This window comes from Pristis pectinata, chromosome 5, assembly GCF_009764475.1.
Source record: "Pristis pectinata isolate sPriPec2 chromosome 5, sPriPec2.1.pri, whole genome shotgun sequence".
NCBI classification, from domain to species: Eukaryota; Metazoa; Chordata; class Chondrichthyes; order Rhinopristiformes; family Pristidae; genus Pristis; species Pristis pectinata.
Window position 1 is genome coordinate 87,241,231 of NC_067409.1, and position 14,534 is coordinate 87,255,764.

General features: G+C 38.6%; 1 protein-coding gene across 3 annotated transcripts in view; it reads left to right on the forward strand.

Moving 5' to 3' along the window:
• Window positions 1–14,534, forward strand: part of exoc3 (exocyst complex component 3) — a 30,793-nt gene that overhangs the window by 12,769 nt on the left and 3,490 nt on the right. For all 3 annotated transcript variants that reach the window (XM_052017092.1, XM_052017091.1, XM_052017093.1), the window contains exons 5-13: window positions 1,159–1,840; window positions 2,619–2,736; window positions 5,999–6,124; window positions 7,581–7,681; window positions 8,888–8,998; window positions 9,512–9,668; window positions 11,518–11,640; window positions 12,231–12,392; window positions 13,164–13,291. In XM_052017092.1, the coding sequence (XP_051873052.1) occupies window positions 1,159–1,840; window positions 2,619–2,736; window positions 5,999–6,124; window positions 7,581–7,681; window positions 8,888–8,998; window positions 9,512–9,668; window positions 11,518–11,640; window positions 12,231–12,392; window positions 13,164–13,291 (1,708 nt within the window). The remainder of the gene's footprint in view (window positions 1–1,158; window positions 1,841–2,618; window positions 2,737–5,998; window positions 6,125–7,580; window positions 7,682–8,887; window positions 8,999–9,511; window positions 9,669–11,517; window positions 11,641–12,230; window positions 12,393–13,163; window positions 13,292–14,534) is intronic.

The following is a 14,534-nucleotide window of genomic DNA, read 5'->3' on the forward strand; positions in this document are numbered from 1 at the left end:
GGATATCCAAATAATTCCACTTACCCACAGGTCTTTTCCCTAGGTAAATATTCAGATCCATTTAATCAATTACTATTGAATTTGTTTCCATGATCCTTCCTTCAATCAAGTAATTTCAGATTATTGTGAACTTTTACATAATAATTGTTCCCTTCTTTTCCATTGCGGTCTTGTACCTTAAATGTAGGAACTTTGGTAATGTCATAAAAACATTTTTAAAAAAAAAAGGAGCATTAGTGTCTGTTTGGCCCTTTTGAGAAAGCTCCACCATTCAACACAATCATGGCTGATCCTCTGTTTTAACACAATATTCCCCTATCCCTAGATGCTTTCTGCATCTGGAAATCTATCTAATTCTTATCTATTCAGTGACTTAGGCTCCACTGTGGCAGAGAACCTCATAGGTTCACCACCCAATGAGTGAAGAAACTTCTCATTTCAGTGTTAAGCGCTTTGCCCGGTATTTTGTGACTGACCTCTCGCTCCAGAACCCCCAACCAAGGAAAACATGAACCTTGCATCCAGTCTGTTCAGCCTATCAGAATTTTGAATGGTTCAATGATATCTGCACTCATTCTTCTAAACTCTAGTGAATATAGGCCTAGTCAACCCACTCTCTCCTTGTACAACAGTGCTACCGTCCTAGGACTCAATGTGATGAACCTTTGCTGCACTCCCCTTGTAGCTGATGTTCCTTTTCTTTGGTAAGGAGACCATAACTACACACACTGCTCCAGATATGGTCTCACCAGGATCCTGTATGATTATAGCATTCCAAGGCCCCTCCTGTTCTACAACACATCCTGGGGCCCTGCCATTCACTGTGAAAGTCCTATCTGGATTTACCTTTCCAAAATGCAACACCTTACATTTATCTGAATTAAACTGCAGATATTGCCCAAATTATTTTTTTTAATAAATTTAACATCATATAGACTAGCACTGCAGAAGCGGTCCATTAGCTTCAGAGTTTTGCTTTAAAATGTCCCTTCTTCAAATTATGAGCTCTCTTAACTGTAGTAACCACAAATGTTATAACCCATTTTGAAATTATGATAATTAATAGAATATACTTTTGAACATTAATAATATTTTAAATCAATTTTGTTGCTAATCCCGTGATAACACACCAGCTAATATTACTTATCTGTTTTTCAGTTCCAGAGATTGTGCAGGAAGCCTATGAACTAATTGAACGAGGAGAACTGCTTTTAGCCCACCGAAAGCTGATGGACCTAGAGTGCTCCCGTGATGATCTAATGTATGAGCAATATCGTATGGATAGCAAGAATATGCATGATATGAAACTAATTCGGGCCTATTTTACTGAGGTGCAGAACCTCTCTGAGCAAATGGGCAAGCAGATTTGGATGCTGGTACAAAGGTCCTCAGTGACAGTCCGCAGTGATCCAGCCCAACTTGTCTCAATGATTCGAATCATTGAGAGAGAAGAAAAAATTGATAAGAAAATGCTTGACCGGCAGAAGCAGACCGGGTTCATTCCTCCTGGCAGACCAAAAGAGTGGAAAAACAAATTGTTTGCAGTTTTAGAACAGACTGTTGCTAATCGAATTGAAGCCAGTCAGTCTGATACACGAGAATTAGATAAAATGTGGCTTGTGCGTCACTTAGAGCTCACACGCAAATATGTTCTTGAGGACTTGCGGGTCATGAAGAACTTGATGGTGCAGTGTTTTCCCCCTCACTACAACATCTTCAGAAGGCTTCAGAATTTGTATCACCAGGCTCTAGTGGCACGTGTGGAAGAACTTGCATCTGAGGATCTGGAGGCCAATGAAATTGTTTCACTTTTGACTTGGGTTCTAAATACGTATCAGAGGTGAGAATTTGATTTAGTGGTGCTTGACATCAAATCGTATTTACAATACAGAAGGACACTGTTCAGTTCATCATATTCATGCTGCCCAAAGGACATGGTCCATTTGTATGAATCTGACTTACCACCTCAGTCAACAGTCTTGTAGGTTACACCACCTCAGCGCATTCAGGTACTACTTAAATGTTTTGCAGGTTTCCGTTCCACTCTTCAGGTAATTAATTCCAGACCCCCTTCCCTTGCCCATCTCCCAACCAGTCTCTGCATTTAAAACAAAATGTATTCCTCAATTCTCATGTGTTTCTACTGATTAACTTAAATTTACGTCCCCTATTACTGACATCTCTACTAAGGAGAATGGGTCCTTTCTGTCAGGCTTTGCAATATTATACACCTTGATTAAATCTCTCCTTGTGCATTGTATAAGACCATAACTTTTCTCTTGTAATTTATTCTAGTATGGCAAACTTCCATTTTGGTCCACTTTCTCAGGGAGTCAGCAAGTTGCAGAAAAAGGTAGCTAATAGGTGGGTGGAAGAGAGGAAAGTTAGGTGTGTTCCTATTAAACCACAAAACCTACAGCGCATTCTTTCAAAGACCAGTTTATCCTCCTTGAAGTGGGATGCTCAAAACTAATTGGAGTACTACAGATTCAATCTAAATTTGTACGATTGCCATAGTAAGCTACTAAATTTTGTTAGCAATAGCTTGTGGAACTTTACCTTTGATCTTAGTTGCTGACTTGAATTGTGTTTTGCATTTCGATATATTTTCTGTATAGTGAGGATATGATGGGACACCCAGATCTTGCTCCAGAAGTAGACGTGAAGACCCTGGAACCGTTACTTTCAAATGATATGGCCAATATGCTTCTCAGCAAATACATGACAACTCTTACTGTAAGTACAGAGCCTCTAAAAAGCAAAGGGCAGTGGAGTGAAACCTCTACTTTTACTCATACTAAAAAGATGAAAGATTTATCGTTATATTTTCCATATTTTGCTGTTAAGTCAAAAGTCTGAATGAAGGAGCAAGTACACAATTTGATCTTTATATAAATCTAACAAAGGTACAAAATTGATATGTATGGACCATAAAAGTTTAACTGACAACCATTCTAAATGTCCAATCAAGTAAAATGACACTGCACCTTTATTTCTAAGAGTTCTTCATCTTTAACATGGAAAAATGCTGTTTTGTTACTGATTATTTAATATCTTTAATGGGAGACAAATTTAATTTTGGTGTGTAGATTGGCAATTGTGTTCTGGGCATCTAGATGTATATATAAAATCTATAGTTGAGGGTAAATTTTGGTTTTGATGAATTGCAATTTTGACTTGCGCATCTTCTTAAACAGGCTGGCTCTTCACTAAATGTTCCTTCACCCTTTAAGTCAATAAGCTTAAAGGATGAAAACATTTAATGAAGAGCCAGCCTGTTTAAGATGTCAAGATAGTTAAGGGAATTCTCAGATAATTTTGGATTAAAATCAATAGTGCACTTGGAAAATCACACTATGATTAAGCTGAATCGACTATAAGAAAATTATGCTAGACAAAGATGGGAGGTGGGGTGGGGGAGGGACCAGGATTGTGGCTGAGGATAGGGAAAGGGTGTTTAGGTCTGTAACCAGTTTGGAGGCTGGGTCTCAAGATGGGGTGGAAGTCAGGGGTGACATCAAGTAGTGGTGTCAGAGGTATGAAAGATAAGGAAAGAATTTAATTTGACAGATCCCAATCCTGTGTTAGAGTGAGAAGATCTAGTTGTGCCAGAAGGACCATCAATGATAGATCCTGGAATAATTTGGACCAAGTTCTTCTGCAATGCTCCAGAAGGAGCATTGCATGAGAAATGACATCACACCCATGCATCTTGAAATCATATTAGGGGCGCAAAGGTGGTTCACAACAGGAAAATCCTCAATGAATTTCTGTAGTCACATGAAACAGTTGGGAGGTGGTTATTAATCATGTTTCACTCTAACATTTTTTCACTGGCAAGAGAAAATCTCTGTAATGGTATTGAATTTCTATACTGTCATTTTGAAATACTCATTAAAGTTAAGTCGACTGCATTCAGTTGTATATTTATGACCAGCATTGTGTTGCCTTTGTGCGGGTTTAATTTGTCAAGAGTGTGTCCGGTTGCATTAGCATACTGAATCTTTCTGAAACCCTCCAGCTGAATCTTTTCTCCACTTTTTTTCTTTTTTTTTCTTTTTAGCTTTTGCTAATTTTAAGATGATGAAATTTACTTACAATGTTAGCTGTTTACATATATTAGGAACTAAGGATCAAACTGGTCTTTTTGAAGTTTTTTCTCATTGATTAAAGTCTTGTCATCAGTGGAAGTACAATGAAGGCAGAGGTCCTGGGAGAATGCAATGGAGCCTTTACAGGAGGTAGGGTGAGAGGAAGTATGGTTGAGATAACTGTGGGAATCTGTAGGCTTGTCACTAGCCTATGGATGTTGTACAGATCAAAAGGGAAGGGAAGAATCAGAGCTGGACTGAAGATGAAAACAGGGTGGACAATGCCAGTTAAAGTCATGAAATTTTGAAGATCTGTAGGAGTGCAGAGAGCAGCACGAAAGCGGTCATCGGTGTACCAGAAAGATAGCTGACAGTAGAGCAAGAGTTAGAGTGAAACAAGGACTATTCCACATCCCAGAATGAGGCAGGCAAAGCTCGTTCCAAGCAAGTTCCCAGAACTGCAGCATTGGTGCAGAGAAAATGAATGGAGTTGAAGGAGAACTTGTTCGAGTGTGTTGGTAGAGGGGAACTGTTCAAGGAAGAAGCCAACGTCTCTCAGACCACTCTGGAGTGGATGGAGGTGTAGAGGGATCCACGGTAAACATGAGCTGATTAGGACCAGAGAGAACTAGAAACTTCTCAAAGTGATGGACGGAAATAGAGATATCACAGATGTGAAGGAACTAGAGCAGAGGAGGAAGGATGGAGTCAAGAAAGAAATCAAGTGTGGAAAGAGCAGGCTGAAACAGTGGGCAGGTCAGATGGTCCTGTTTGTGGTTCCTGGGCAGAAGGTACAAGTGGGCTCTGCGTGCCTGAGGCACCACAATGATAGAAATTGTGGAGGGAAGATCACCAGAGGAAACGAGATCCATAGTTGTGCAGAAGCAATGGCCTGATGTTCGGTGGTGGTGTCAGAGTGAGGTGTGAGGATGTGTCTGAGAGCTAACATCTGGCTTCTGCAAGGTAGAGGTCAGTTCGCTAAACTAAAACCGTGCCACCTTTGTCAGTGAGTTTGATGATGATATCGGGATTCTTCGAGAGCAGATTGTGGCAGGTTCAGGAGGGGGTAGGTTTGAGTGAGTGAGGGAAATGGTAAAATCAAGATGGTCAATATCCTTGCCTGACCCTATCATAGATATTCCCTTTGTCCAATCCATCCTGCTCTGTAACTTAAAACTAGCTTCTTTTCCCTCAATGCCAGTTCTGACAAAGGGTTCTGGACAGTTAACTCTCTGCTCTTTCCATAGATGCTACCTGACCTGCTGGGTGTTTCTGGCATTATGTATTTTTGTTTTACAAATCCATGTTTCTGATCAGCTCAAACTTTTCATAATACTTTGTCACCGGGTCCTTAATTATAGATCCCAATAAACCTCCTGATTTCTCTCTCTCAACATAATATGGGGCGGTACGGTAGCATAGCGGTTAGCGCGACGCTATTACAGCGCCAGCGATCGGGGTTTGATTCCCGTCACTGTCTGTAAGGAGTTTGTACGTTCTCCCGTGTCTGCGTGGGTTTCCTCCAGGTGCTCCGGTTTCCTCCCACATTCCAAAGACATACGGGTAGGTTAATTTGGGTTTAAAAAAAATGGGTGGCGCGGACTCGTTGGGCCGGAAGGGCCTGTTACCACGCTGTAAAAAAAAATTAACCTTCAGCTTAATTAAAAATGTTTAGTGTGTAACTTCATTTGAGGATTTTGTAATCTCAGTTAGTGTTTATGTTTTAATTTTAAAGCCTTGAAAGCTACTGAGCAGGTCTATTGGTCAGGATCATCTCCTGCTCCAAATCTCTGCTCTGTTCTTAAGTTTTTACTACATTGGTTATCCTTGGCTTGTCTCTGATCCATTATTCATGCTTCAGCTTGTCCAAGGGAAATGGCAAAATAATGAGAACTTTCATTTTATAGTCTAATATTATTGGATGGCTACGGAAAGCACTTGAAACTGACAAGAAGGATTGGAAAAAGGAACAAGAGCCAGAAGCGGATCAGGATGGATACTATCAAACCACACTACCAGCTATTGTATTTCAGGTATTTTAAACTTCCTCATTTATACTTGTTGCAAATGTTCAATATTCATTTTTTTTTCTTAACACCTTAAATGTGTTTAAGCTGCAACCAATTACAAACATGGCAAGCACTGGAGTTTGTAAGAATGAGAGATGATTGCATTGAAATACAAGATTCCAATGAGGTTTAAGTGGTGCTTTGCCAGGGCCACGATCTCGAGCAGGAGCTGAAGATAAGGGATTGGACAATTAGAACTGAGGACAGGAAGAATTTAATTGCTCAGAGGCTTGTCTATCTACCCCAGAGGGCTTTTGATCCTCTGTCATTGAATATATTCAGTGCTGGAATCAATGGATTTTGGAATTCTTGGGAATCAAGGAATATGGAGGTTGGGCAGGAAGGAAGAGTTAAGGAGATTAGTTTGATCTGTTGGATGGTGGAGGGGACACAAGGGGACTTGTGGCCCACTCCTGCATCTGTTTCTTGTGTTCTTCTGTTTCTTCTCTGGTAGCATTTTGTTACTCAAGTTAGACTGGTCCTAATTGATTTCACGCTTTTTCAAAACTTGCGTGCCCATTTTAAAATAGAGAGGCTCATTTCCATATTTGCATTTCATTTTACAGAACAGGCCTGAACCATATCACTGCTCATTATTATCATTTCTCTGTTGTGCATTTAACAAGTGCTTTGGAATCCTTGTGAGATTCTCATGAACTTCTGCCTTTACTTTGGCACATAACATTTTGGTCACTAATGCTGTTGGTAATGTTAAGGAATTAGTTTGTTTTGTATATCGTGTATACCTGCATATTGTGTCCGTCAGAGTCGTATAGCACAGAAGTGAGCTCTTTGGCCCACCATGTCCACACCAACCATCAACTATGTATCTATACAAATCTCATTTGCCAGCACTTAGTCAAGTGATTCAAGTGTTCATCCAGATACTGCTTCAATGTTGTGAGAGTATCTGCCTCTGCTCAAACTCAGACAATGTGTTCCAGATTTCAAGTACACTGGTGAAAAAGTTCTTCAGAGGATCTCCTCTAAACCTTTTACCTTTTACCCTATGGCCTCTAGTTTTAGAAAGTTCTGCCATGGAGAAGGGTTTCCTTTTATCTACCTTATTTGTGGCCCTCAGAATTTTGTATACCTCTTTTAGGTCTCCCTTCAGCCTCTTCTGCTCCAAGGGAAACAACCCACCATATTTAGTCTCTCCTCATCTCTGAAACGCTCCATCCCAGGCAACATCCTGGGGAATCTTTTCTGCACCTTGTCCAGCGCAATCTGATGTGCTTGTAATAACACAGGACAGGAAAGTATAAATGAATAGGTGTATATAGTCCTGCTAGTCAGACTCCTGCTTGCACAGGCCAGCAATTTCTTCATATTGGTAAATAGTTGCTTTGCTACTGATTTTTGGAGCCATAAAGTTTGGAAATGTGTAGAATGTTTGATATGCACTCATGTTTTGTTTCAGATGTTTGAACAAAATCTACAGGTGGCTGCTCAAATCAGTGACGATCTGAAACTTAAGGTGCTAACGTTGTGCCTTCAACAAATGAACTCTTTCTTGAGCAGGTGAGTACAAATGCAATAAAGAGAGACCATTTAAGAATGATTGAGCTAAATATAGTTTTGGTTCTGGTCTACAGCTGATAGCTGCAAAAGTGCTTCCCAATTTCCTGTAGTTTATATCTGCCTTTGTTAGCTCTCAAATATGACACTGTTCATACCGGAAAGAGAATGGAAAACACTGTTTTCGTGGGAATTATATCAATGTCTCTTGCAGATTAGGTTGATCCCAATGTATCTGTAGAATTTCTTGAATTCATGGAGGTATTGAGTTAAAGTAATCCTTCTATAACATCTGCTATGATGCAGATCTGCTGAACTTTACTGAGATGTCAGATTTTTGAAAGACTTGAGTGACTGAGAACCAAGGTAACCATACTGCTTTCATTTTAGTAGAGTGCAGGAATTTGTGTGTGTAGCCAATTCTTCTTTACCACCTCACTGTAGAGAAGGTTATGAGTTGGTGCAATAATTTGAATATATTTGTGAATGGAGTAGAGTACATCTCAATCAAAGCATCTGGTAACATCCTGCATTGTTAGCTGTGCCAGAATTGAAGGACTAATGCTTCCAAACAGTGCCAGAAGTGATGGAGAAATTTTAAAAATCACAATTAAGTCTGGGTCCCCTTTTCTGTGACACTCCTACACTCCTTTCATCCAAACATTTGACTATAAAAGTAGGATGCCATCAATAATTGATAAACCTCTTCCCTCCAGTTTAATGCACCAAAAACAAATTGATGAACTATGCATAGATTTTTTTGTAGATGTTTTTGATGTTGAAATTTTGTAGTAAATAATTTTGTGGCCATGCTTAATGGCTAAACTGTACATTGAGTACATGGGGTTGAAAAGATCTAATGTGTTTAACGAAAAAAACTTGAAGCTGTGATTACTGTTGCAGCTGCTGTTTGGAGTGATATTTTAGGATACAAGATTGCAGATTGTTTCTGTTGCCTAGAGAATCATATACCTTTTAAAATGGAGGTGGTGGGAAATAACATTGTAATCTTATTGAGATTACCGATAAAATAATTTTTCACAAAGAGAATTTGTCTTTTAAAGATGGAAGCAAGTGTTTTTGGAGTAAGAGGAGAGAGGAGGACTGGAGACTTCTTATCTCTGAAAGAAGCATTAGTTGGAATATGTCTGAATTACATAAATGCAAATTTGCCTGAATACTGAAATAATGGATTTTGCTTCTTGACAGGTACAAAGAAGAAGTGACGCTATATAAAGATGACCATCTGAAAGATCGTCAACATCCTCAGTTCTACATTCAATATATGGTTGCAGTTGTTAACAACTGCCAAACTTTCAAGTAAATGCACAGTTTTACTTCTTTGCAAAACAGTATTTGGGAATGAATAGTTTCTTTTAATTGCACAGCTGCTATCAAACAGTTTATTTACTTAGTATTACATGGTGACTAATACAATGGTGCTGTAATGCTTATATTTAAACTATACTAAGGAGGTCCATAGAAGTTTAATAATACTGCCTTTCTGCAGAATGGTAATACTCCTAGGAGTCTGTGCAGAAGTATGTAGAAATACTTATGGATTTTTAATAAGTTTGTTGATCTTTAAAGAGTTTATTTAAATTTTAACAATTAAACCGATCTTAACAACAAGAAGGAAATGAACATGACCAACTATTGGTATTGGTTTATTATTGAATTGGATGATTAGAGCATTGTTTATGCCCAACAGTAGTTGGGTTTGGTGGTGGGGAGGATGGTAGTAGAGGGGAGAGGAGTCTAACTAAATGACAATGTGTATTTATATAACAACATAATTAATGTAATCACTTAAGTTCATATTGTATATTGCAGAGAATCTCTCAACAGTTTAAAGAGGAAATACACAAAGTTCGAGATAGAGATGGAAGAAGAACATTATGGTAATCAGCCGACAATAGAGGGAACTCTGGATATTATTGCCAAAGATGGATGTGCCTATCTGCTAGATGAAGTATTCCTTGATTTAGAGGTTGGTGTACATAAAATATCCCTTCAGTTGGAAACAAAATGTTGTATGAATTTTAGAAAGGGTTTAAGGGCTGAGTGATACTCTGATGGTTACCAAAATACATATTTAAAACTCCATTTGTCAAGGCAGATTTCTTCATGAAAACTTATAATACAGAGGAAATGCTGTAGTGTGGGAGTGGAGTGTAATGTAGTGTACCTACCATCTTTCAGATGAAAAGTTAAGCAATGGTCCCATTTGCTTGATTAAGTGGGCTTAGAGCAGAGAGCTGTCTCACAATTTCAGCCAATATTCGTTTTGTAACTGACACAAACATCAATATTCATTTTGCTGTATGCAGATGAGCACTTGTGATTGTTTACATAAGGGGCTACTTTTTATAAATAATGGCTTTATAGTAAACTCATCCTGAAGTTATAAAAGGTACTGTGTAACAACCTTGGAATTTCTTGGAAACAAGAAGCTGCCCATCATCATCACTCCTGTGCCTATCAGGTCCACACTCGCCACAGATCCTTTTGACCATCAATAGTAAGGCCTGCTTACAAAATGCTTCAATAGCCAGCTAAGCCATGCCCCAGGCTTATCATTTGTGACACCTGTCCAAAAGTGTAAATGTTTGTGAATGTCTCTTGGATTTGCAAACATTCAGAAATATGAATATCAAAAATTATTCATACTATTTTTAAATTAAATTGCTTAAACACTTAAGAAAAATTAAACTTTTGTTAAATCAGTTCCTTTTCATTTGCTAAATTTATGACACCCTAACCTGGCAAAGGTTCATCAGGCAGATTCCCTAGGTAATTGTTCCAAAACTAAAGTTGGCACCTGACTACTGGACTCTGTGGGACACAATGGACATTGAAAGAATGGCAAATGGGCTTTAATACTGACAAATGCAAAATGATACATTTTGGGAAGGCAAACAAGAGTAAGATGTATACACTAAATGGTAGCACCCTGGAAAATTCAGATGAATGGAAGGACTTTGGGGTACAAGTCCAGAGATCCCTGAAAGTGGCAACACAGGTGGATAAGATGGTGAAGAAGGCATAAGGGATGCTGGTCTACATTGACCTTGGCACTGAATTAAAGAGCTGGAATGTCATGTTACAGCATTATAAAACATTAGGTAGGCCACACGTGCAGTATCGTGTGTAGTTCTGGTCACCGCATTATAGGAAGGACGTGATTGCGCTGGAGTGAGTGCAGAGATTTGCCAGGTTGTTGCCTGGATTTGAGTATTATAGTTATAAGGAGAGACTGGATAGGCTGAGTTTGCTTTCCTGGAGTGAAGGAGGCTGAGGGATGACCTGATAGGGGATTACAAAATTATGAGAGAGTAAAATTCTTTTTTCCTTGGTGTGGTTGGGGGGGGGGGGGGGGGGGGGGTAGGGTGGTGTCTAAAATAAGAGGGCATAGGTTTAAGGTGAAGGGTAAGAGGGATAGGATCTGAGAGGGAGTTTAATCACCTAGAGGGTGATTGAAGTTTGGAATGTGCTGCCTGAAGAGGTGGTGGAAGCATACACTTTCATGACATCTAAAAAGCATCTAGACAAGTACTTGAATCGCCAAGGGATAGAAGGCTACAGACCTAATGCGGGTAAATGAGATTAGTGTAGATGGGTACAGTGGACATGATGGGCTGAAGGACCTGTTTCTTTGCTGCATGATTCTGATTCAAGGCACATAATGAAAAGCTATGTGCTGCATGTTGCTGACAGCCATTGAATTTATGTTTGTTTTATATTTGTTTCCTCGACTGCAGGAATCTGCCAAGTATAGGATGGAATTGATTGAATCCTCAGTGGCTGTGCAATGCTAAGATACACTTTTTTCATTTCAGCCTCATCTTCAAGAGTTGATGACCAGAAAATGGCTTGCTGGGTCTAATGCTGTGGATATCATTTGTGTTACCGTAGAGGATTATTTCAATGACTTTGCTAAAATTAAAAGACCATACAGCAAGGTAAAAAGTTAATCTATAACTTAAAATAGTTTCTTTTCATACCTCTGCTGAAAAGTTAACTTCTCTGGAAAACTATGTTCTCACCGTTCATCTATATTCATTATGTTACCTTTTAATGTCTTCAGAACACTGGTTCATGTTTTTACAGAAATACATTGTAGTATGTGAAAGCAACAAAAGATAGTATTTAATAAAATTACATTTTTCTGGTGGAATTCTACAACAATCATTTTCACACAAACTAGTTTTAGCAAAGCCAGTTCAGGTTTTTTGACTGGTTAACTCAAGTTCCCTCTTTGCAAAGATGATATCTTCAGAGAACAGGAAAAGTAGTTTTTCAAACAAAAACCCAATGTTTTAGAAGTGGGTAAGTTTCTAACAATGTTTATGGGATAGGTTTCAGCTTAAAGCAAAATGATTTGTTTTATGAGGAATGTTTCTAAACCTTACCATTATGTTGTAGGTAAAATGCAGAAAAAACTTTTGCTTTTAACATTCACTTGTAGATTGAATTACTGTTGTTTAACTTCTGACAACAATTTCCTTTTGAGGTGTTCATAACATCAAAAACTTGTATTTTTTTTGTACAGGACATAACAATAGAAGCTCATAGAAGGGTTGTAGTGGAGTATATCAGAACTATGATGCAAAGAAGGATCACGTTCAAAGGTTTGGATGAACGCAGAGAAGGGGCTGAGAGAGTTATAAAAGATGCAGAGCAGTTTCGGTTCTTGTTTAAAAAACTTTCAGCTGTAAGTGCTTTGTTTTCCCCACAATTTCAATGATATTTCTGAATGTTATAAGCTCCATGAGATAATTGTGCAGATGGTAAGAGTTTAAGATTTTTAATTCTTTTTTACTTACTCCCATTTCTTCATCTTTTACATTTAAATGTACAAGAAAAAGAAATTGGAGTAATTAAAATGTACAATTAAATGTACAGCTAGGAGAATAAACTCAAAGGACCATTTCACAAACCTGCTGGGGCTACATATAGTGACAATTCAGAATATGTCCACACGAATTCTTTCCAATGATTCAATTCACACTACATCATGTTCCCGATGCAAACTTCTGCAGAGTCAGTTATCATCACTCATCACCATAACAGAAGAGATCTGACAGCAACTTCTGGAGTATGCACACGCAGTTAAATGTGGAAATTCAGAAGTTGCTGTCACTTATTCTGACCTTTTCCTTAGGGGGTGCTATTCTTCCACCATAATCTTCAGAAATCAGTAAAACAATGAAAACTAGAAATACTGGAGGACATCCATTTAATGTGAGAGGGGAAAAGTTTAAAGGAAGTATCTGGGGCAAGTTTGTTTTTTAAAACAGTGATAGGTGCCTGGAATGGGCTACCAGGGTAGTGGTGGAAGCAGAGATGGAAAAAATGTCTTGTCCTTCACTTTGTCCCTGTGGAGACTTGAAGATTGGTGTAAAATATGAGCACAATATATTACATAACTATATTTTAAGTTTGTATAGAAGATACTCAACAGTTCCTTTATCTTTACCTGCAGGGTTTTGGAGAAGACACTGATCTGTTGTGTGATGCTATCCCAGCTCTAGCTGAAGTCTTAAAGCTCACCGATCCATCTTTATTATGTCTTGAGGTCTCTACATTAGTTAATAAATTTCCTGACTTCAGGTTAGTCTTTTTGTTAAATGTGCCATCAGGGAAAAAGTTCTGTCGCATAATATCATGTGGAACAGCAGCGTAATGCTGTCACACATTACAGATGGGGGCTGTCGCTTACGTTGATGAATCTGATAAGTTTTACTGGTGGAGCCATAGTTGACTTCCAGAGCTATGTAATATTCAAAACATGACTGATCATATAAAATCATGAGCAGGATTCCTTAAAAGAGATGTGGCATTTCATTTTGGAGAAAGGTAGAAATCCTCTCTTTCAAATACACACTTGAAATAACACCACTTAAAATCCATTGATGGAATGGCATTGATAACAGTCATAGACAGTGAGTTTGCCCTGTTCCTATTCTAGAATACTAATGCATGATCTTTGTGGAAAAGCATTTTTTTTTAAAAGTCTAGTCACCCCAGGGTTGAAAATTTCCTTTCATGTTGTAGTTATGCAATCACATTTGGCAAGATCTGAGATAGAAAGGTGGAATTTAAATGTAATGGGAAAATATATTGAAAAAATTAAGTTCAAGTAAAGCTGTACTTTCCCATTCCATTGTTATGTTGGAAGTGAGAATGGTATCCAGTTAAAACTAATGCTCAAGGAGTTCTTATTCCGAATATCGTTTCGTCTGAGTTTCACCGAGTTAGCAATCTTGATGAATTTCCAGTCTCTGACTGGAGTCAAAAGGGAGAGACTACATTTAAATGTCAAATAGCTGCCAGTGTGAAGGAACAGCTAATGTTTGGTCTTCACCTAAACCACTGGAAAAGCCAGGCAGGTCATTCATCATCCACAATGCAGCACCACCTTGAGTACCAGCTGGTGTCTCCACATAGATTAAAGTCCAGGAGAGGAACTTGAATTCAGAACTTTATATAGAGGTCGTGTTATAAGGTGAGGGAATGAATTCTGGGTGTTTTAAATCTTCATTGGGATTGAACATTTTCCAATCTAAATTTCAATGAACAATTTTGTGGGGAAACTGTCTTGCGTTTCATGCTGTAGTTGGATTTTCCACCTTGTGGAAGTGTTATTTTTGTAAGAACCTTAAATTGGAGCCAGGCAGCTTCCATTAAACATGAGCATAGGCAGTTGTAATTGACCATAAGGACTGTAAAGGAAACTGGGTCATGGTTATGAACCTTGGTTTATTTGTTCCCAGTCCTCTAATTCCACTTCACCTGAAGACCATCCTCTACTTGAGTTCTTGGCTTCCTGGAGATTATGCAATGTATTTGTTTT